The sequence below is a fragment of the Pelobates fuscus genome, chromosome 5 (genome assembly GCF_036172605.1).
Source record: "Pelobates fuscus isolate aPelFus1 chromosome 5, aPelFus1.pri, whole genome shotgun sequence".
In the NCBI taxonomy this organism is placed as follows: Eukaryota; Metazoa; Chordata; class Amphibia; order Anura; family Pelobatidae; genus Pelobates; species Pelobates fuscus.
Window position 1 is genome coordinate 43,184,206 of NC_086321.1, and position 24,269 is coordinate 43,208,474.

Consider the following 24,269-nt stretch of genomic DNA (forward strand, 5'->3'; position numbering starts at 1 on the left):
GCTCCGCCCCCTCAACGGCAGCTTTTTTTTTACTAAATAAACAATGTGTCTAGTGTCTCAACAGGATTTATTGTGAAAATGCCAATTATCTACTTGAAGTACTGGTATTTTCCTAACTGACACACAGTTATTCAGTTTATTTTAAGATGAATGGTTATAAATATCTTTTTGAAAACTATTTCGAGAGACACATCAAAGACACTGAAGACATGACAGAAATGGGCACTTCTCGGAATAGAACAAAATCCGCAATAAAAACAAAAACAAAACAAAATGTAGTGTTTTATCAAGTGCCTAGCAGAAGGCACAGAAATAGCAATCTGTTGTGCATTCAGGAGCTTGAAAAAGGCTCCTGTATCAGCAAAAACATTATTTGTATTGCTTGTTATGAAGAGTGTTTGAAATTTACTTGAAATGTTTACTTCACCCCACTTTACTAAGTGCTCACCCATTTTGTTTTGCCAGTGAACATAATTGAATTTTCCTTGGCAAGTAGTACGGGGGCAATGTGGGTGGGGGAGAGGCACATAGGGGTCTGGAGTAATGTAATCGCCCCATGGTGCTCTGCTGCAAAAAGGTCTCAGTCTGGAAAATGCCATGACAGTGCATGTACACTGCACGTGCCTTCCTTCCAAAGCGCCGTCCACGTGCATGAATCCTTAGGGGTTGGGGTTAACTGGGCAGGCTGGCATAGGACGCTAATGGGTACTCTTAAGGAGATGTTAAGCAAATCTCATATGTGGATTTTGAATTTATGGGACACTCTAAACCAGGGGTGCCCAAAGTTAGATTCCCAGATGTTTTAACACTACAGCTTCCATTCTCAGTGCATGCAAAGCATCATGGGAATTGTAGTTCTACCACATCTGGGGGAATCTACCTTTTGGGCACCCCTGCTCTATACAAGCTCCCTGTACTGTACAGAAAATATAGTGCAGTAAAAAGGAGTGCATGGATGGTCAAAGCATAAACACCTCCAAAAATACAGATCTTAGCACGCCGGTTATTTCTGAGCTGCAACTTCGACAGCTGGCCAAGTATAATGAGAGATGTGGAGCTTCTCCACTAAAAACGGATCGATGCATTTTTTTGAATTCAGTAAACTGGAGTACATACGGTTCTGGTGCTTGATTGCTGGGTAGGCGTTGCTCATTTCCATCGCAATGTACTATCTGGGAATCGTTTGTATGTAGAGATGTCTCTCGCCTAACAGTATGTCCAAATTCTGTTTCTCCCGACTGCTCCAAAGAGTTATTGGCTGTATCAGCTTTACTGTAATCCTGCAAAGACAGACAAACAGTCCTACTTACAATGCCCCATACAATCATACATACTCCCACTGCTAGTAGGAGAGACACCATGTACGAAATAGCAAGCCATGGCTTGCAGTTCAATGCATTGACCTACATGGGTTTGTTTAAACCAATGAGAATTTGTTATTTTTTTAGGAAGGAACAAAACAAGAATCTTCCAATGAATTAAAAGTTTTGGCTGAAAATGCAAAAAAAAATATTTTAAAAGCACCTCTGGGTTCTTTGCATATCTTGAAAAGGCCTGGAGGTGCAGGGGAGAGGCCTGCTTTATTTACCTGAACCTGCCCCTTCCGGTCGCGCTGACATCGTGATCTGGTGCATACCCATCAGCTACTGGCGCTTTAGGAGCCGGTGTTAGTGCTGCACACGCGCAAAAGTACAATACTGATAACTGTAGAGGATCCTGTGAGAACCTCCATTGACAAAAAGCCCTTCTCCCCTTAGCCAACTGCTTGACAGCAGTAGCTCTGCCTTTTTGTTAAGCTTTGCCAAAAGTAGTAAAAATTCACAAGAGAAATGAGTCCCTTCTTTGTGTTGATGTCTTTTGACCAAGTTTAAATTACAGTAGCTTTATGAAATGCTCTTTTGTGGGGGGAAGGGAGGGTAATCAAACGAGGACGAGACAGTCACTCTAAGGGCACCAGTTCTAACCGTATGGCATGGTTACAGTATAACGTTCTAGTTACCGAAGGAGAATTGGGCTGCAGGGGCCATTTGGCCACGACGTGGGATCACAGGTACATTTTTCCTTTAAGTACTCTGGTGCTTTTTATGTTTAACATAAACAAGGACATTTCCACATAATCCAGCGTGTGGAAAGTCACAATGCATTGTGCATCACGGTGAATAATGTGCTGGGGGTGACTGCACAGGAACAGCAGCGGGACGAACATTTTGGAAAGAAGCCATTAATCCAGTTTTAGAATATGTCGAAGCTTTTCTCCAAGTGACACATTTATACATTTTCCCCCAAAGTCCACAAGATGTAAGGTTAACATTTCTCGGCATGGTTGAATTAATCACATTTCCAAGTCATTAAGTTAAAAAAAAATAAAAAAATTAGGTTGATTAATAAGTGTGCCCTGTCCCACTGAGTTCCTCACTCCATCTGCACTAAAATGTTGGACCAGGAGGACCCTTATTTCCTTAGGCTCCCATGCCGATAAATCAATGGATAGTGGAGAAATAACATCAAATGACATGCTAAAATGAGCATCATTAATTAACAGGTTTGGTAGCAGTATAATTACTCTAACATCCACTGATCCAGCCTGGTCTTCTTGTCCGCTTGTGCGTTTCCTCTTGACTGTGCACCATAGATTGGGGGACTGGGCTCCTGCGGTCCTTAAGGTTGGATGTGTGCTTGGTTCATAAGCAGCTGCTTCTTCACTACTACAAGAACATCCCAACATTAAAAATAAATTAATAAAACACACACACACATAAAAGTACATATCACCAACTCCTTCTCTTCACGGTCTAGATTTTTGACATCTTGACTAGCAACAATATTTACACTAAGAGTGTAACGAAGTGGTCATCAATATCACAAAAGTTCTAAACCAGAACTCACCAAAAGATAAAGAATCACAACAATTTACAAACTTCTCCAAAAACAGCCTGTTCCTAATCTATCCTGCCACCGAGCTTTGGAAGTCGAGACTGACCGCCCAATGGGCCAAAACGTTTACAGCATTTAGAGGTAACAATTTAAATGCAGCCCACAGTGAAATTTTGAGGAAAATCCTCTACAGATGGTACATGGTTCCTGTGAAACTATCTAAAATACCCCCCACGTATTCAGAGATGTGCTGGCGCTGTAAATCTAATCCGGGTAACATGCTCCACATCTGGTGGCAATGCCCTGGACTAGTACAATAATGGGAACAAGTGCTCAATATCATTCGCAACTGCACAGACATACAACTACCCAATACCCCAGAGCGTTGTCTCCTTTAAACTCTCGGATATCGACTCCTACCCCATGGAATATATAACATTCCACGTTATAGTGGCTGCACTTACGCTATTAGCACGTAAATGGTTCTCCACCACTGCCCCTACCCGAGAAGAGCTGGTCTCCTAAATAACCCAAATGAGCAAAATGGAAAAGAGCCACTAGGAAATCACCAAAAGCCGCTCATTTTGGCAAACAGCCTGGGACAAATGAGATTCTTTCACTGCAATGCCCCTACTGTAGGGACAGATTCCAAACGGTCAGCAAGCACTGGAGGGACTAAATGCTAACCATCACTTCCAATTGGAAGACATAATATAATCTGCCTTCCCCCCCCCCCCTTTTCTTCTTTTATCCCCTCCCCCCCCCCGTATGCCAGATATTTATTACTGTAGTGTCCATGTTGTTGCCCCTACTTTAACCAAACAATGTACAGGTACACGGTTCAGGTGTGCCTATATTAAGGTGTGCCAAACAAGTTTACTGGCTTAACAACACGCAATGTATTTCTGTTTGGGCTCGCAATCCTGCGTGATGCGAGGATAATTAAACTTGTGGAAACTGAGAAAATATCTTGCGCTTGACATACTATTATACAAAAGTGTGAAATAAATAAATAAAATATAAGAGGAATCTCGCAGGACTACAACTCTGGCAAAGCATGATGGGAATGTTAGTTCTCCAACAGATGTGTATTTACTTTTTGGCCAGACCAGGTGAACGGGATCTATAGTGCAACATAATCACAGCAAGTTTTCAATTAACAGGACACTTTTCCAGTCCAGGACTCTCTCTCAGCTAGAATTAATATATGAAAAATAAAAGGATCCGGCTCTTCAGCGGGCGTTGCAGACTTTAATCGGGAAAAAAGATACAAGAGATGACATTTCAACCACACTCACACTAAGTGGTCTTTATAAAAAAAAAACAAAAAAAAAAAAACAACTCACTGAAGAGCCCGTATCATTTATTTTTCATACTTGCATTTGGCCACCTCGGGTCCTTTGTTGCATCGTGGGATATATACTTTTCACTTGAGAATGTGCCAGTAACTTACATGTGAATTAGCTACAAGTCATGGTAGAACAAGCAACTAGCTACTCAAACTGCACACTAAGTTTTCATGTGACCCTTAAACAAGCATAAGGGGTTATCTCCAGCCACTGAGGTCTAGCTTTCTATTTATGGTCTGCCGCTTTAGAACTTTGGGAGAATCAAAGAGAATTGAAGAGTGCCCAAATATGTCCACCACTGTTTTTCATACATTGCTAAGAAGTAAATGAACCTTCACCCATTTGCCCAGGAACAAGCATTTTACTTTTCTATTGTAAGTCCTAAGGAACCTCCCACAATATATATTTTAACAACTGGAAGTTTAGGAGACACATACATTGCAACTCCGTCTTCAAAACTATCGTGTACATCCGTTACACCAGCGACCGTGGTGTTTTCCTTAGGTGGGTTCTGCTGAGTTTCTGGAGGAGGGTCACTGGATTGAGGTCCTTCAGACAATAATGCAGCACTTTGTGGATGCCCGAGGTCACCACTCCGTTTAGAAACATCTTCGCATATAGAGGTCTGTTGGAAAACCCATAGGCATTAAGGACAGCAGCAGAAAAACAGAGAAAGTTCCAATGCAGCACATACTCTGCATTAAAAATAATAAATACAAAGATGGTTCGAGGCATACTTTGGGGATGAAAACTGTAGGTTGGATGCTTTGTCCTGTTGCTTTACTCTCTTCATCGCTAGCGGATAAATCTTTCTTCACAGCAGCTCTGGCAAGGTTAGGTTTTGGCCTCTGGAATCTGCTCCTTGATAAGACTGCTGGTTTTAAGACATCTGCAGGTCTGCCTTCATTGACAGGCCTAGAATAAAACAATAAAAAATAGAAAAAACTTCTCTTTAACCCCTTAAGGACCAAACTTCTGGAATAAAAGGGAATCATGACATGTCACACATGTCATGTGTCCTTAAGGGGTTAAAGAAATACTAAGCAAACTAACAAACACAGCTCAATCTAGTGGTTAGGTTGTCTAGAATCCCCTATCGCCTTCCTATGGTATAATAAACTGTTTAACCCTTCAAGGACCAAACTTCTGGAATAAAAGGGAATCATGACATGTCACATGTCTTTAAAGGGTTAAAAAGGGTTTGATCTAAGCTGAGGCACCTATTGATGCCGAGGAACCGCTCAGAACACCTACACAGACACTGTCGAATATCAAAGTCAATTTTGAGCAACTTGGACAACACCTACTGGCCTAGAATTCTGGGCAAGTTAAACTGTCACTTTAAGAACCAAGTCCATCCCAGTGGTTAAGACTCCACATGTGCAGCATTACAGTATGGAACACCACAGATGCTTAGATATTTTAAATTGTGCAATTCCACCTCTAGCAGTCTTCAATAGCCAGCCAGGTATGAGTGTTAATGTGAATTCTATGGAAAGAGGTTTAAAAAAGAAAAAGAAAAAGACGACTAGGATCGGCATATAATCTCTGCAGGGGACAGATACCGGCATGAGATAAAGCAGAAGAGGAGGCTTTACACTTGCTGGGACGCATTAGCGGTGAAATTAAATAAAACCATAGAGACTTACTGGAGGCGACTTGGCGAGGCTTTTTCGCGGTAAGAAGCATTCAGAACAGAGATGGATCCTCCAGGCGACACAGTGTTATTAGTCTGTGATTGAGACATGGCATCTTTTAGTTCACACTGAAAGCATTGGAGATTTGGCCAAGTAGTCATGACACAGAAAGTAGCAGCACTGCAACATGTCTGATAAAGGCTGCATTTGAAAGCTGTATATAGGTATTTTCTTCTTGATAATGAAGACTGTTTCCATACCGTATTTTTAAATCGTGTGGTTTTAAAATATAATTCATCACTAATGAGATAGCTAGAACACTGCAGGGCCTTGAGAAGAGGTTTACAATGGTAATTTGCACACAGTTTGACTGACACACACACACACACACACACACACACAAAAATCACTTCTTTATCAACAAGACAATTATCAATAAGCCACAGCTCTTACAGCCATACTTTAAACATGCGGCATTAAAATTGGCCCCCCAAAATTTGAAACTCTGAAAAATACCTACTCTGCAACTTGTATAAGAATTGATACTACCACAAACGGAAAAAAAAAAAAAAAAGCCCATTAATGAACAATCGTAAATTAATATTGGTAAGCTATCTTTTTTTTTATAACCCTAGCATCTTCCACCAAGACTAACTCATCCTCTTACTTTTATTGTGGAGGGTAAAAGGGATTCCACATTCATGCTGATTTCATCTTTAGTTGCCCCATTTGAAGCAGGAATATTCTTTGCTGCAGCTCGCTGTATATTTGGTTTTGGCCTTTGCAATCTACCCCTGACTGGAATAGGTGTCTTGACTGGCTCTGGTTTCATGGCTTCTTCTGTGGAGCTGGGAATTAAAAAAAAAAACAAATTTTTGTTGTAAGAGAACAGCATTTTTGGAACGCTGAAAGATGCAGGCTACATTTACACTTATCACATTCAACCAAACTGCCCGCTTGCCTGTTTTGTGCCCAGACTATTCTGCAACACCATTTCTGGAATAAAAGTAAGCTTCTACATTATCGAAACTGCATATTGGAGGGGCAAAGCTGTAGGCACCCATATATTTTTTTTGGCAAACAGCTTGACACAAACTATAAAAATAAATAGCACCCAAACACGTTCTAACCACTATAGCTGCTGTGCGGATATCACAGAGTGCACTTTAAAGATTGCTGACACCTAAATGGACACTATAGTCACCAGAACAACTGCAGCTTGTTGCATTTGTTCTGGCGAGTATAATTATTCCCTTTAGGCTTTTTGCAGTAAACCCTTTTTTTCCAGAGAAAATGCAGCCTAGGGATGCCTCCACTGGCCACTCGTCATATGGCTGCTAGAGGTGCTTCCTGGGGCAGTGCTGCACAGTGTGACTGTCATTCAATGTCTCCACCCTCTGCATGGAGGGTGAACTTTACTCAGAGATATATTGATTCAATGCATTTCTATGAGGAGATGTTGATTGACCAGGGCTGTGTTTGGCATTTGCTGGCTCTGCCTCCTAACCAATCTGAGCCAATCCAATGCTTTCCTATGGGAAAGCAAAAGCATTCTGATTGGCTCAGAACACCACTTTTAAAGATGTCAGCCAAGCAGGCAGGTCAGGGGCAGAGCCAGCATCAGCAAACTGGAATAAAGGTATGATTTAATATATTTATGGGGGCATTAGGGGAGGGGGAGGCAGATGCGCTAGATGGTATTTTTAACACTATAGGTTCAGGAATACAGGTTTGTGTTCCTGACCCTATAGTGCTCTTTTAACTTTTCCAGTATGGCTTGGCATTGGAACTTACCTAGAATCTTTCAAGATCTCTTCTGATCCCATGTGTCCAGGTAAAGAATCAAGTTGTTTATTCTGGGATAGAACAGTTTCTGAGGTCTCAGAGTTGGAAGTGTACGGAAATGAAGCTGAGGTTTGTTGTGCAATGTTTTCATCTGACAAAGAAATTTCCCTTTCCGGTTCTCCAGGCTGGTGAAAATAAAGACATGATCAGGCAGGTGAAAGAAAATTCCTTGCAGAATACTTTTTAAATAGAAAACTCCTTTAGGTCCACTAACAAAGGTATGGCTTGCTGAAATCACCAATTTGTACAGCGCAACACGTAGATAAAATAATCAACCAGGGCCTACAAGCTAACTCCCAGTGAACCTGTGCACCTTAAAAATCATGGTAAAGCCCAATCTGAAGAGTGACCCGATGCTCTTCCACTTAAAGGGACTCTCCAGTGCCAGGAAAACAAACCGTTTTCCTAGCACTGCAGGTCCCCTCTCCCTCCCACCACCATCCCAAGTTGCTGAAGGTGTTAAAACCCCCTTCAGTGACTTACCTGTATACAGCGCCGATGTCCGTCGGTGCTGGGTCAGGATCCGCCCACGCTCCTCCCCCGCCAACATCATCCTATTGCTTTCAATGCTTTCCTATGGGGATTTCAGCTACGCTCTAGGTCCTCGCAGAGCGTGAGGACGTCCAGCAACGCTGTAGCACACTTTTCATGTGCTATAATCACGGAAGTGCCCTCTAGTGGCTGTCTAGTTGACAGCCACTAGAGGAGGAGTTAACCCTGCACGGTAAATATTGCAGTTTATGAAAACTGCAATAATTACACTTGCAGGGTTAAGGGTAGTGGGAGTTGGCACCCAGACCACTCCAGTGGGCAGAAGTGGTTCCAACTGGGCAGACTAGATGGGCCAAATGGTTCTTATCTGCCGTCACATTATATGTTTCTATGTAAGTGGTCTGGGTGCCTGGATTGTCCCTTTAAGTACACTTGCCAATAACCCTGGTATTTACATTTACACAAGTGCTGGGATTTCACTCATGACAAGTTACAGGTTTTTCAATCTATTATACGGTATGAAGCTTCAGTACATTTGTTCAGTGTATTTTTAACTGTGAATTACAAATGTATGTTTAGAAGGAAAAAAAATGTCTTTAAAATAACCATTTAAAGCTTGAGATATACTGAACTACTTCTAATCATTACACGAACGGCAAATGGATTTAGACTAATAATGAGAAAAACAAATTATTATTGTCAAGTTACAATCTCTATGCATTAAGTATACAGGTATGGGTGGCCAAAATGTTCATCTGTGATAGGAATAACTCCCATGAGGATTTGCCAGGAAATCTATGTTTTGACCCCTACCTCCTCTAAGAGATCAGCACAAAAGCCTCACATTCTAAAAGCACCAAAACATTAAACATTTATTTACTTAGTGTGTGATGTAATGTGTCAGAACTCTATACAATTTGACTCTTTTCTCAAAAACTTCCACCATAGGATTTATTTTCAGTGAGTTTCTTACTTTTCCTAAAGCAGACAGGCCTTCTCTGGGGCTCTGGGAAATGCTAGTGGGTTCTTCGGTGACTTGCTCGGTAATTTTCCTGCTGTGGTCTTCTTCCACATTGGATCTTTCAGTTCTTGGGGAAATCCTTACTAGATTGGGTTCGTTGGACCCATCACATGCCAGTGGTGAGAATTTAGCTGGGGATTTCACACATTTATTCGGAGATCGGAGCGGTTCATCAGCCCTAAGCAATAAGCATGTATTTGTTTTCATTACAACACTAGTTCAGTATTTAAAACAAACAATACCACCCCCCCCCCCCATTTCAAGGCATAAAATAACAAATAAAGACAATGTAACAGAAATGATGTAATACAAATAATGGTATTATATACACACATCTAGACAAACATACACACTAAACAAGTTTTATACAAAACAGAGTACTGGTATTAGTACATGCTTGATATCTAAATAACAGCAATGTAAAAATCACTTACGTAAACAGTTCTGAAGTGGCATCTTGCCCCAAGTGTTCTGGGATAGAATCCATGTCCATGGTTTCGGAGTGAGAGGACGCAGAGGAAGAATCACTTTGGGTGGTACAGGCAATAGGAACTGATGCAGAGTCTTGTGTAGAACCTTCTTCTTCCATGGGGATTTCCAATCTTTGTTCTCCTACCTGTAGATAATAAATTGACAATGAACAGCTAGAAGGAAGTTCAAACACACCTAATGAGAGATTGTCTCATATTAACAAGAAAAAGATCATAACTAGGGAGATGTATCTCTCTCTATATGTATACCATTAGTTGTGTAACTTCAGCTAATCATTCACCAAAGTAAGAAAATGTGTATATTTTAGTGGGCATCACAACATATTTATTTATTTTTATTTAAAAATTGGAACTTCCATATCTATTCAATCTCTTAATATTTGGTTTCTCTTGGGTGAAAATTCAATAATCTTGGGTTGAACTAACTTCGCACCCAGATTGACCGCGTTTAGATAAGAAATTAGAAAGTGAACCCAGCAACAAGCCTAACAAGGACTCCAGGGCAATTCTAGAGGATACTTCTAGATAAAAAAGGAAGAACTTGTACTTGTTTTCCTCTGGGTTATTGTGTGATCATCTTTTCTGAATAGATATTCTTCATTACCTTTTTAACAGGGCACATTTCCTCTTTGTGATGTGTTGGGGCTACGGATGAAGCTCCTGCTGTTTTGCTATGGTTTTCCTCTGGTTTTGCGATTCTAGTAGGTGTCCTCACCAGATTAGGCTTTGGTTTTTGAAATCTGCTCCGAACAAGGGGTGTAGGTTTAATGGAAGATGGTCTGCAGTCATCCTTTGGTACAGAGTGGTCCTCAGATCTAAATAAATATTTTGCAAAAAGATAGCAATTCTTGCTTAAACGAGAAGTGTGTAATTTAAAAATGTTTACAAAGGTAGACATTTTATTGGATCAAAGAGATAAATAGTGGAAAACATTTTGAGTGTTCACAAATCATTGGAATTAATTTAAGAGAACAGTATGTTTTACTTATAACAACTATGCTATAAGAGATAAGAGTTTCCTGGTCAGCAAAGTTCCCAAATGTAAACACATAAATGGTACAAAATATGTGTATACTTATTAAATCAATTCTATAATTCTATAATTCCCAGCAATGCTGCTCAACCAAGTGCTCAGATTATCATGATCCAACATTCAGAGTTTATCCAAATGTATTTCGTTAGGAATATCAAACAAACCTGAACCATATTTAGTCTTTCAAAAGGTTTAAAGGGAAACTCCAGTGCCAGGAAAACAATCCGTTTTCCTGGCACTGGAGGTACCCTCTCCCTCCCACCCCCCAATCCCCAATCCCCAGTCGCTGAAGGGGTGAAAACCCCTTCAGTCACTTGCCTGAGGCAGTGACTATGGCCCTCGTCGCTGTCTCCTCCTCCGCGCCGCTCCTCCCTCTGATTCCGTCGGCCGGTGGGCGAGACTGATCCTGCCCACCGGTCGGGGTGGGCGGGATCAGTCTCGCAATAATTACACTTGCAGGGTTAGGAGTAGTGGGAGTTGGCACCCAGACCACTCCAATGGGCAGAAGTGGTCTGGGTGCCTGCAGTGTCCCTTTAAGAATCATGATTTTAAAACCCCAAATTATGTTAAACAGATGCAATAGGTATCAAAACAACTTAAGCTCAAGGAAGCAGTTTTGGTGCATAGATCATGCTTGAGTTACAGTTACAGAAAAGAAGTATAATTTGCATATAACAAGTCCTTCCTTAACTAATGGAGGGCTGCTTATCTTAGTGGGTACACGGACAGTATAGAAACAGTCCTGGATAAACAAAATGTAACCCAAATAGTCTAGACAAAAAAAAATAAAATTCTCACTTGTTCTCGGTTCCTTTGTCCAATTTAGGAGTTTCAAGAGGCAGGTTGGTAATACTAGGCTTATCAGAAGTCTGAAGACGGGAAATAAAAAAATAAAAAAAAATAAACAGTACAGGTTATTTGAAAATGTCGAACAACTAGTTGTTAAATCTAAAATTGCATAATTACAATTCTATTTTGAGCAGCAGAAATATTGGGGCAGATGAGGATTGTACAAATATAAAATATATTATGGAATTAAAAAAAGAAAAGGAGAGGGTTAGCGCTTAATAACAGGATAAGGCAGCAACTTTAAAAGGGAATCCCCCCCAAGACCCTTTAAATACAACAAGAGAAAAGAAAAAAGTAAAAGCTGTGCCAAATAAGACCAGTAAATAAAAATAGTCCAAAAAAAAAAGTCTTAGCTGAATAGATCTTCCTTAGGTAAAATAGTCTGTACAATGCTGGATCAGGAACAATGTCCTCGCTGTCCTTCCCCAGGTGGCATTTTCTTTTCCTGGACTCCAAGCAATCCTCGGTTGGGATTATTCCACCTACGCTATCATCAGGGAGCAGTTAGCCTGCTCCATCCTTGTAAGTACCATTTTATTTATTTTATTTCTACACTATTTTATACAGAGAGCACTATTGGTTGTCTCTTTTATTCTCTTTGAGTGGCCATCTACCCTTGAAGAAAGGAGGCTGCATTATATCCCATAAGCGGGGATCATACCGCTGTACGCTTTCCATACAAGAGCTAGCTATAGCTCTATCAAATGTGAGTGCAATATTATCCTTTTTTTATCATTTGTTATCCCTAGTGAACATATTACACTATTTGGTCATCTGTTTTATCTTTTCATATAATTGGACCCACCTGGGGAAGGACAGCGAGGACATTGTTCCTGATCCAGCATTGTACAGACTATTTTACCTAAGGAAGATCTATTCAGCTAAAACTTTTTTTTTTAATTTGGACTATTTTTATTTACTGGTCTTATTTGGCGCAGCCTTTACTTTTTTTTTTCTCATATTATGGAATTAGCTTGTTTCAAATGCAAATGCTAACTTTTATACAATGTAACAAAGCACTATCACAGAGATGGTAATGGCCTGATTACAGTGGTCACGCAAAGACACTGATAAACCACTAATGCGGTATGCAGTTTAGTTGGTTAACCGCAGCGAGAACTCCATCCAAAACCAAAATGTATTCCTCGTACCAAAGTTAAGTTAAGAATACCTGTCCAAGTTTATCGGTCTGTTCTTTGGTCTGACACTGATCCAATTGTCTAACCTTCCCAGGAGCTCTGGCCAAGTTTGGTTTGGGTCTTATCAGGCGTCCTCTCACTGTCTGGCCAGGGGGCTTCTCGTTACTGCAGAAAAAAAAAAAAAAAAGCTAGTTTTAGGTATACTGCAACACACACACACACACACACACCTTGTGAGATAGAAAGCTTTACGATATAATGAAGTAGATCACAATGAAGTAGGACAGGACATGTGAATGGGTTAGAGTTAATGGAGGATTTTACAATAAACATCAAAAACTGTTAAATTGCCAATAACTGGTCACATTCTAACTTCATATACTCACCATGAGGCCTCTGTTGTGGTCCTGTCTTGACCTGTTTCTGGTGGGGCAAATTCTGGAGCTCCACTGAGTGGATGTGCAGACTCCGAGTGCTTGGAAGGCGAATCCTTTGGAGACTGAATAGGAAGAGTGACTGGAACGGTCCCGTCTAGGCTTAACATTCCATCTACCGTGGAGACTTCCATTTTATTGTCTTCATGCTAAGGATACAGGCAACTCATTGAATATGGACTTTATAATTTTTTTTTAAATGGAGGCATGTAAAAACTCCTAAATTCCTTTGTAAAAGATTATTGCATTAAGGAAGATAATACAGCAGTTATATTAGGATTAGAGTCCCTTTAACACCAATACTCAAGAGTGTGAGATAAACATTGGTGGTGAGATAGTTCATTGGACAACATTGCCTTATTTCAAAGTCACATTTTCTATTAAGCATTAGGAAAATAAGTACCATTAACTTTGGTAATGTAAATATCTAGATTCCAGGATGCACTGGGGAACTAGTGACCAGCTGAATCTACTTTTCCCGGTTAAACATGGATATTCATATTCAAATACACAGACTAGGTGACATGTTGTCAACTTATAATAAAATGGCATGGATGCAGTTTTTCTGACATGATGAGGTACATCGTCCTTAAATAATTTCAGAAATGTTAAATTTCAGGAACAATCTCTTACTTTTTCCAACACGGTGAGGTCCTCTTTATGACACAGTGAGATCTTGCTGGACCCTTCCAACGCCAATTCTTGAATATTGGGAGCATCCTCTGCCACTGCCACAGTTTCTTTTTGAGTATGGCTTTTTGCTAAATTGGGCTTTGGTTTCTGGAATCTGCCACGGGCCACTGGTGCGGGTTTAGGGGGAGACGTTCTGTATGTGAAAACAGAAAAAAAAATATTAATCTCTACAGTGAATATTTGCTTTCATAAAGACTAGGTTAAGCACAACACAAAAGCCCAAAGAACACCGAGAAGGTTTCTTTTCTGACAAGAAAGTATTCAAATATTCTGAGACATTTACGGAATGTGGCATTCAATTGTTTTATCTGCTTGGCCAACATCTTATGTATTTAATAGGAAACAGAATGAATTGTTCCTTAATGTCAGCATATGGTCATGAAATGTAATAGTGGAGAACATCTTTGGAGATAAAAACTCAACTAACTGCAAAAACTCCTTAAGAAGTACTAAGCAGAGATAATACTTATATGTAACTAAGTGTAAAGGTTTAAGTAAACATTTTGCCAATCTGACCTGCTTTGGGTAACATTTTGGATTTAGAGGAACGACATAGGAAAAGTACAGCACAAATATGGAATTAAAATGAGATAAGGAACAATGCTTAGAGCGACAGCTGGATTACATCATTCTGTTTCCCAATTGTCAACGGTCAGTAGTATTAGAATGTCCCAAAATTCGATCACAGTTAAGAGGCAGATTTCAACTTTAACTACTAAATTCTTACACAGGTTCCATCTCTGCTTCTGGTTTTGTAGTGAGGTCTTCATTTGAACTGGCGTTGACACTTTCAGACACCTGTAAATAGCAAATAGAAATACATATAAAATGATCTATAAAATATGAGAGCCCAATTAAAAACTAAATGTGTTCTTATAGAGACACTGAGCGAGCCAGACAGCTGGCAAGTTAATCAGAGACATTATTTTAATTTTCTAAAACGGAACACTTCTTATATATAGGCACAGCTATTTGTAAAACAAAAAATAATTTAACTTTACTTTCACATACTTTTGAAAAACTTCTATAGGTTACCTTTTATATACAATTAATTAAAAAAATATATATTTTTGTTGTGGAAAAGCGTTACAGTAGGAAGTCATGCGGGAAGTAAAACTTATCCACATGTACAGTTTAAGTAAGAACAGTTACATTGGCATAGTGCTATAAATAAAGAAACATCGGTCAGCTTTGGTGGTGCCTATCTGAAAACAGTTGCTTAAAACATATAGGTAAAATAAAAAAAAAACGCAGTACACTGGTAGTTGTGGGTGTACACCGGGGAAACATACCCCTGGAGTTAGGCTTCAGATTTAAAGAACTGTATACCAGCATAGGTGGAAATAACACGCTCTATCGTAGGTGGGGGGTGCGATATATGGGGTTGTATGTAGGATCATTAACATGCGTAGCGTATCGCAGGTTGCTATCAGTAAGGGTGAGGCAGCTCGTCTGGGTGTTAGCCTATGTATTGTCGTGGGCTTGGAGGGATGGGTATATTTACAGTGATGGTGTCTTTTGCCAGCCTCTCCACAGCTGCTTCCGGCGGGGTGCAGTTTGGTTCGGGTCTGGTAATATATTCAATCCCTGGCTGGGAGATCTCAGCCGAACTGCAAAGAGAAAAATCAATTAGTTTTCTTGATTGTCTTGGTTTTAAAAAAATAAAATTAAAAATTAAAAAAAGAAGAGGAGAATATTATCACTCACTTGTCTTTAACGTGTGAATCCACCTCCTTTGGTACGGAGTCTCTTACAGACGACTCTTTACATGTGTTTCTCTGCAAGAAAGACAATAATATTTCAGATTAATGTTCTGTAGTATATGATACAAATTACATAACCAAAAGTCTACCAGCAATAGTTACAATAACTTGATCCGGTATCCTGTTCTGGCATTCCATCGCTTCAGCCTGTATAGGCACCCTATATGCTGATTATATAGAGCCTGGCACGGCTCTATCCTTGTGAGTTCGATTCCATTCATTCTGTTCTCATATTTGATGTTATTATACAGAAAGCACTATGTTTTTATTTTGTATGTATTTTCAGATATATTGAACCTGTGCTGCTTCAACACACATAAGTATTATTAGTGTGTATTCACATTGGGTGTACACGGTTTTTACATTTTATGATCTCTATATAAGGTGATAAGGGAGTACACCTTCTTACACCCATTGTACTAATATTATATCACTACACTATCTTCTGAAGCGCCTACACAAACCATTGTTCTATTTTTAATAACTTGATGATGTCACTGAAACTTACAATCTATAGGACAAAGATAAAAATAAGATAAAATAGCAAAATAAAACATCTCAATGTTCCATCTAAATTAAAATTACCATTACATTAAATGTATAGTACAGTTAATTTGTTTCCAAACTGCTATAAAAGGTCTCCATTGTTCTTAACCAATTTATCTGTTATTTTTAGGGTCCAGGTTAAGTGCGGGAAAGAACATATATGGTCTGTGTACCTTAAAGTCAGAGGCTTCACCAGTAGATTTTTGTGGACTTCCTGGCATTGGATCCTCACAGACAGACACCATGTGTTCATCAGCTGTCGACAAGTCCGAAACAGGAGGCACTTCACAATCATGGACATCCATGAGCTGTGTGCTGATAAAAAGATCAAAAATTACACAGGAGAAAGAGCCAACAGGAAGATTGCTTAGACAGAAGAAAAAATTGAGGAGAGCCATGCTTGAACAACAATGCTCAACCTATGATGCTCTCTATTATCGCTCTACTGTGGTTAGAACCCAGGAGATGTCCGTTTAGACTGGAGGATGCAAGTAGCGATCACTCTCTAAGGGACATCTCACAACAATGCCCAACAATATCCAGTGAAAGATACATTTTCCAGTTCCCTGATTTATTTCGTGAAGCGGTAACTTTTTTTTAAGTTTTTAAAAAAGAAACCCTATTGCAGAAAATGCAAGAAAGGCTGATACATTGCAGCAATAAACAAACAAAAAAAATTAAATTAAAGAAATTTCTAGATAATGTTGAGATAATACTTTACGGCTGGCTAAACATAGCGTGGAAATGAAAATCAGAATTTCTTTTGTCCTACTGCTGAATTAGACAATGTTTCATTTTACTCTCTATTAAGTTTTTTCCCCTCAAAGTTTCAAACATTAAGCTCAGGTACAGAAGAAGGAGACATTAATACCTTGATAGCAAATCACCTTCCGGCCAGTCGGAATCTTCAGAGAAGAGCGTAATGGATTCATTGTGAACGGACTCTTCTGACTCTACGCACAGACTCTCTAAAGTTTTAACAACATCTTCCTTGACATTTTCCACAGGGTCTGTGTCCTCAAAGGTCACTACAGAACAAAAGGATTTCCAAATAGAAACTTTTTTTAAAAGGGGAAAGACAAATCGCTTTGGAGGCTTTGCCAGAAGAATAGAATTTAAAACACAGTACTCTATTTACGCTACTATACGAATACTCATTGACGGTCCACAGCCTATAAATCAGGGAAGGCTCCCAATCCTTGACAATTTACTCCCATTTATTATGTCAAGTTAAAGTGTCACCCTAAGGCAGCTTAAAAAGGTCCAACTGTTAGCCATTCCTGCTAGAATTATGTTCCTAGAAATTCTACATTCTATCTGTGAGGTGTGTATGGTATGTTAGCTACTGAACTCCAGAATCACACAGAAAGGCTAGTTAGAGCCACCACTTCAAATATATATTTGCTTGTGAAATTCCTGTGGTTTGAAAGCTCCCATTTAGATTTTTCAAATCATGGATGTGACTTAGCTTCAAGAAGAGCTGGGCATTTCCCATAAACCTTCTAGGTTTAGATGAATGCAGTCATATATATTTATTTCTGCATTCTTAGAGCCAACTGAAGAACAGGGCAGGGCTCAAAATGCCCACTAGCTATTGATCAGTGAAAATAAGCCCTGGTGTAGAAATTCACTGCTAGTAAGATGAAATTAACCCTAAGGGCTTGCAGTGACAAGTAACTTTAAAGCCTGGGTAGTGGCGTAGGACATGAAATGGTAAGTTCTGGTGTAAGGAGTTTGGTTGGTTCTTGACATTTGACCGAAGAAGAAGAAGTGTTTACCAGTTTTTCCCTTTCGCCTAGATTTGGTCTTTTTGGTCAACGGAGAGACTGCAGAACCATCCTCTAATAATGGCTCCTTTTCAGGACCTTTGGGGTCATTGTTTTTTTTCCGTGCTCTTCTTTTCTTCTCTTTGATGGTGTCTGGAACCGGATTTTCCTCGGTGGTCAAACTATCGTCATTCCCTGTTTTTTCTTTTCCAGACTCATGACCTTCCTCTCCTGAAGTGCTTTTATCTACAAAAAACAATATGGGTTAAACACTGCAGAATCTGCTATGACACCATGAAATGCACCAATCTACTGGTGTGGGGGGCTAGCGGTTGAAAAAAAAAAAAAAGGAGTAATTCCCATAGCACAAATAAATATAAATGCTCCCTCGACAAAAACAGTATTTTACTGGAACAATCTCAAATATATTCCAGTTTAGAATTGGCTGTTTTTTCGTATAACACTGAAAAAAGGTAGCGTGTGGCAAGTTGAAAAACGTAATTTTTGTCTTTGATATTCCAGAATGCCTAACAACCAGTTACAGTGAAATTGTTTAACACCTTACGATACCAGTGCTGGTTATCGGAGTAAAACAGCCTCTTCAACACATGAATCAGTCAGTTACAAAAATGCAATAAAAAGAAATGCAACCCTCTCTCTTCTTACACGTTTAGGTTATACTCTGTGTATTGTTTTTATTTCAATCCTGCTCTAAAATGCATGTATCTAACAAAACTTTTATTTAAACACCCCCCCACCCCCCACACAAACACACAAAAAAAACTCCATTCTGAATGGATGTCAACTTCAGGATCCATATGTACATCTTTAATCTTTGTCAAATGTACTCTGCAAAGCAATATATAAGAGACAATAGAATTTGCACTACTCAGCATTTATGGCTGATGTAGATCAGATCTGTAGTTCACAAAAACTCGATGACCCCTTATGTAAAATTAAATAATACATAAATAATATGCATCTTACTTTTTTTCCTGGATTTTTTTTTTCCTTTCTGTAAACCATTCTCTTCCACAGAGTCGACAGAGTCTGCTTCTTTGTGCTTGCGTTGCCGTTTCTTTTTAACGGGAACGAGATCTAAGGAAGTCTGACTATCATTTAATCCTAGCGTCTCGCAATTCTCCTTTTCAGAGGTCCTAGAGTCCGCCATCTCGCCTTCTGACAAATTGGCCTCATTTTCGTCACAGTCTTTACTCTTTGGTTCAGTCTCTTGCTTATCTGCAATAATAATGATGTGAATGAGAATACATTGTGTTAGCAAAACTAATAGCAAGAATACGTTAACGGATCATTTGACGCACCATAAGAATACATTAAAGAGTAACTCCAAGAATGCCCACAAACGGTTTATCTTCTTATGGTAAGCCACTGCCAGGGACCTCATGGCACAAAAACAACTCCATTTTAATTAAGTTTTTATGGTGCCCATAGTATTCCTTTACATATAGGGGACCAGTGAACATGTTAAAAATCCAAATTAAGTATTTATTTCTGCCGAGAAGAATATACATAATATATACAATAATTAAAAAAAATAAAAATTATATTATATATATATATATATACATATACATATATATATATATACATATATATATACATATACACACACACACACACACACACACACACACATCCACATCTTACTTTTATTTCTGGATTTTTTTCCTTTCTGTAAACCATTCTCTTCTACAGAGCCGACAGAACCTGCTTCTTTTTTCTTGCGCTGCCGTTTCTTTTTAACGGGGACGAGATCTAAGGAAGTCTGACTATCATTTAATCCTAGCGTCTCCTCGTTCTCCTTTTCAGAGGTCCTAGAGTCCGCCAACTCGCCTTCTGACAAATTGGCCTCATTTTCGTCACAGTCTTTACTCTTTGGTTCCGTCTCTTGCTTATCTGCAATAATAATGATGTGTATGAGAATACATTGTGTTAGCAAAACTAATAGCAAGAATACGTTAACGGATCATTTAACGCACCATAAGAATGCATTAAAGAGTAACTCCAAGAATGCCCACAAACGGTTTATCTTCTTAAGGTAAGCCACTGCCAGGGACCTCATGGCACAAAAACAACTCCATTTTAATTAAGTTTTTATGGTGCCCAGAGTATTCCTTTACATATAGGGGACCAGTAAACATGTTAAAAATCCCATTTAAGTATTTATTTCTGCCGAGAAGAATATACATTATATATACAATGAAAAAAAAAACTATATATTTTTACATAATATATAATTACATATATACACCCACACATCTTACTTTTTTTCCGGGATTTTTTTCCCTTCTCTAAACTATTCTCTTCTACAGAGCCGACAGAATCTGCTTCTTTGTTCTTGCGTTGCCGTTTCTTTTTAACGGGGGCGAGATCTAAGGAAGTCTGACTATCATTTAATCCTAGCGTTTCCTCGTTCTCCTTCTCCGCGGTCCTCAAGTCCGCCATCTCGCCTTCTGACAAATTGGCCTCATTTTCGTCACAGTCTTTACTCTTTGTCTCTGCTGCTTGTTTATCTGTGATAATAATTAGAACAGCAACATGACTTGGATATATCGCTAAATGTTTCCTAATTTGAAATGCTATCAAACACGTCCGTAGAGTAAATCTTCTACTTCAGTCACAGTAATTACCTTTCGGCTTCTTGCGTGTTTTGGGCGATTTTTTCTCTTGTGGTTTTTTAACTCTTGGAGATCTTGGCTTTTTGGTCTTTTCTGCCAGTGCCCTTTCAAGGAGCTTGGCAAAAAAATCAAAGTCAAAGGCTTGTTTTTCACCTGCAAAACAACAATATGTTAGTACCGTATATACTCGAGTATAAGCCGACCCGAATATAAGCCGAGGCCCCTAATTTTACCCCAAAAAACTGGGAAAACTTATTGACTCGAGTATAAGACTAGGGTGAGAAATGCAGCAGCTACTGGTAAATTTCTAAATAAAATTAGATCCTAAAAAAAATATATATCAATTGAATATTTATTTGCAGTGAGTGTATATAATGAATGCAGTGTGAGTGTATATAATGAATGCAGTGTGAGTGTATATAATGAATGCAGCGTGAGTGTATATAATGAATGCAGCGTGAGTGTATATAATGAATGCAGCGTGAGTGTATATAATGAATGCAGCGTGAGTGTATATAATGAATGCAGCGTGAGTGTATATAATGAATGCAGCGTGAGTGTATATAATGAGTGCAGCGTGAGTGTATATAATGAGTGCAGCGTGAGTGTATATAATGAGTGCAGCGTGAGTGTATATAATGAGTGCAGCGTGAGTGTATATAATGAGTGCAGCGTGAGTGTATATAATGAGTGCAGCGTGAGTGTATATAATGAGTGCAGCGTGAGTGTATATAATGAGTGCAGCGTGAGTGTATATAATGAGTGCAGCGTGAGTGTATATAATGAGTGCAGCGTGAGTGTATATAATGAGTGCAGCGTGAGTGTATATAATGAGTGCAGCGTGAGTGTATATAATGAGTGCAGCGTGAGTGTGTATGAGTGCAGCGTGAGTGTGTATGAGTGCAGCGTGAGTGTGTATGAGTGCAGCGTGAGTGTGTATGAGTGCAGCGTGAGTGTGTATGAGTGCAGCGTGAGTGTGTATGAGTGCAGCGTGAGTGTGTATGAGTGCAGCGTGAGTGTGTATGAGTGCAGCGTGAGTGTGTATGAGTGCAGCGTGAGTGTGTATGAGTGCAGCGTGAGTGTGTATGAGTGCAGCGTGAGTGTGTATGAGTGCAGCGTGAGTGTGTATGAGTGCAGCGTGAGTGTGTATGAGTGCAGCGTGAGTGTGTATGAGTGCAGCGTGAGTGTGTATGAGTGCAGCGTGAGTGTGTATGAGTGCAGCGTGAGTGTGTATGAGTGCAGCGTGAGTGTGTATGAGTGCAGCGTGAGTGTGTATGAGTGCAGCGTGAGTGTGTATGAGTGCAGCGTGAGTGTGTATGAGTGCAGCGTGAGTGTGTATGAGTGCAGCGTGAGTGTGTATGAGTGCAGCGTGAGTGTGTATGAGTGCAGCGTGAGTGTGTATGAGTGCAGCGTGAGTGTGTATGAGTGCAGCGTGAGTGTGTATGAGTGCAGCGTGAGTGTGTATGAGTGCAGCGTGAGTGTGTATGAGTGCAGCGTGAGTGTGTATGAGTGCAGCGTGAGTGTGTATGAGTGCAGCGTGAGTGTGTATGAGTGCAGCGTGAGTGTGTATGAGTGCAGCGTGAGTGTGTATGAGTGCAGCGTGAGTGTGTATGAGTGCAGCGTGTGTGTGTATGAGTGCAGCGTGTGTGTGTATGAGTGCAGCGTGTGTGTGTATGAGTGCAGCGTGTGTGTGTATGAGTGCAGCGTGTGTGTGTATGAGTGCAGCGTGTGTGTGTATGAGTGCAGCGTGTGTGTGTATGAGTGCAGCGTGTGTGTGTATGAGTGCAGCGTGTGTGTGTATGAGTGCAGCGTGTGTGTGTGTATGAGTGCAGCGTGTGTGTGTGTATGAGTGCAGCGTGTGTGTGTGTATGAGTGCAGCGTGTGTGTGTGTATGAGTGCAGCGTGTGTGTGTGTATGAGTGCAGCGTGTGTGTGTGTATGAGTGCAGCGTGTGTGTGTGTATGAGTGCAGCGTGTGTGTGTGTATGAGTGCAGCGTGTGTGTGTGTATGAGTGCAGCGTGTGTGTGTATGAGTGCAGCGTGTGTGTGTGTATGAGTGCAGCGTGTGTGTGTATGAGTGCAGCGTGTGTGTGTATGAGTGCAGCGTGTGTGTGTATGAGTGCAGCGTGTGTGTATGAGTGCAGCGTGTGTGTATGTGTGCAGCGTGTGTGTATGTGTGTGTATGAGTGCAGTGTGTATGTATGAGTGCAGTGTGTGTGTATGAGTGCAGTGTGTGTGTATGAATGCAGTGTGTGTGTATGAATGCAGTGTGTGTGTATGAATGCAGTGTGTGTGTATGAATGCAGTGTGTGTGTATGAATGCAGTGTGTGTGTATGAATGCAGCGTGAGTGTGTATGAGTGCAGCGTGAGTGTGTATGAGTGCAGCGTGTGTGTGTATGAGTGCAGCGTGTGTGTGTATGAGTGCAGCGTGTGTGTGTATGAGTGCAGCGTGTGTGTGTATGAGTGCAGCGTGTGTGTGTATGAGTGCAGCGTGTGTGTGTATGAGTGCAGCGTGTGTGTGTATGAGTGCAGCGTGTGTGTGTATGAGTGCAGCGTGTGTGTGTGTATGAGTGCAGCGTGTGTGTGTGTATGAGTGCAGCGTGTGTGTGTGTATGAGTGCAGCGTGTGTGTGTGTATGAGTGCAGCGTGTGTGTGTGTATGAGTGCAGCGTGTGTGTGTGTATGAGTGCAGCGTGTGTGTGTGTATGAGTGCAGCGTGTGTGTGTGTATGAGTGCAGCGTGTGTGTGTATGAGTGCAGCGTGTGTGTGTATGAGTGCAGCGTGTGTGTGTATGAGTGCAGCGTGTGTGTGTATGAGTGCAGCGTGTGTGTGTATGAGTGCAGCGTGTGTGTATGAGTGCAGCGTGTGTGTATGTGTGCAGCGTGTGTGTATGTGTGTGTATGAGTGCAGTGTGTATGTATGAGTGCAGTGTGTGTGTATGAGTGCAGTGTGTGTGTATGAATGCAGTGTGTGTGTATGAATGCAGTGTGTGTGTATGAATGCAGTGTGTGTGTATGAATGCAGTGTGTGTATGAATGCAGTGTGTGTGTATGAATGCAGCGTGAGTGTATGAATGCAGCGTGAGTGTGTATGAATGCAGCGTGAGTGTGTATGAGTGCAGCGTGAGTGTGTATGAGTGCAGCGTGAGTGTGTATGAGTGCAGCGTGAGTGTGTATGAGTGCAGCGTGAGTGTGTATGAGTGCAGCGTGAGTGTGTATGAGTGCAGCGTGAGTGTGTATGAGTGCAGCGTGTGTGTGTATGAGTGCAGCGTGTGTGTGTATGAGTGCAGCGTGTGTGTGTATGAGTGCAGCGTGTGTGTGTATGAGTGCAGCGTGTGTGTGTATGAGTGCAGCGTGTGTGTGTATGAGTGCAGCGTGTGTGTGTATGAGTGCAGCGTGTGTGTGTATGAGTGCAGCGTGTGTGTGTGTATGAGTGCAGCGTGTGTGTGTATGAGTGCAGCGTGTGTGTGTATGAGTGCAGCGTGTGTGTGTATGAGTGCAGCGTGTGTGTGTATGAGTGCAGCGTGTGTGTGTATGAGTGCAGCGTGTGTGTGTATGAGTGCAGCGTGTGTGTGTATGAGTGCAGCGTGTGTGTGTATGAGTGCAGCGTGTGTGTGTGTATGAGTGCAGCGTGTGTGTGTGTATGAGTGCAGCGTGTGTGTGTGTATGAGTGCAGCGTGTGTGTGTGTATGAGTGCAGCG

General features: G+C 40.6%; 1 protein-coding gene across 1 annotated transcript in view; it reads right to left on the minus strand.

Moving 5' to 3' along the window:
• The window catches only part of BDP1 (B double prime 1, subunit of RNA polymerase III transcription initiation factor IIIB), a 74,883-nt gene that overhangs the window by 18,411 nt on the left and 32,203 nt on the right, over positions 1 to 24,269 (minus strand). Inside the window, exons 9-32 of the mRNA XM_063456383.1 lie at positions 20,584 to 20,724; positions 20,218 to 20,466; positions 19,601 to 19,849; positions 18,920 to 19,171; positions 17,945 to 18,178; positions 17,038 to 17,194; positions 16,340 to 16,481; positions 15,565 to 15,635; positions 15,362 to 15,467; positions 14,585 to 14,655; positions 13,798 to 13,990; positions 13,117 to 13,313; positions 12,763 to 12,895; positions 11,541 to 11,611; positions 10,314 to 10,524; positions 9,653 to 9,834; positions 9,171 to 9,396; positions 7,655 to 7,830; positions 6,528 to 6,708; positions 5,873 to 5,955; positions 4,961 to 5,138; positions 4,661 to 4,848; positions 2,564 to 2,705; positions 1,117 to 1,280 (exon numbers count right to left, since the gene is read on the minus strand). Coding sequence (XP_063312453.1) covers positions 1,117 to 1,280; positions 2,564 to 2,705; positions 4,661 to 4,848; positions 4,961 to 5,138; positions 5,873 to 5,955; positions 6,528 to 6,708; positions 7,655 to 7,830; positions 9,171 to 9,396; positions 9,653 to 9,834; positions 10,314 to 10,524; positions 11,541 to 11,611; positions 12,763 to 12,895; positions 13,117 to 13,313; positions 13,798 to 13,990; positions 14,585 to 14,655; positions 15,362 to 15,467; positions 15,565 to 15,635; positions 16,340 to 16,481; positions 17,038 to 17,194; positions 17,945 to 18,178; positions 18,920 to 19,171; positions 19,601 to 19,849; positions 20,218 to 20,466; positions 20,584 to 20,724 — 3,997 coding nt within the window. The remainder of the gene's footprint in view (positions 1 to 1,116; positions 1,281 to 2,563; positions 2,706 to 4,660; positions 4,849 to 4,960; positions 5,139 to 5,872; positions 5,956 to 6,527; positions 6,709 to 7,654; positions 7,831 to 9,170; positions 9,397 to 9,652; positions 9,835 to 10,313; positions 10,525 to 11,540; positions 11,612 to 12,762; positions 12,896 to 13,116; positions 13,314 to 13,797; positions 13,991 to 14,584; positions 14,656 to 15,361; positions 15,468 to 15,564; positions 15,636 to 16,339; positions 16,482 to 17,037; positions 17,195 to 17,944; positions 18,179 to 18,919; positions 19,172 to 19,600; positions 19,850 to 20,217; positions 20,467 to 20,583; positions 20,725 to 24,269) is intronic.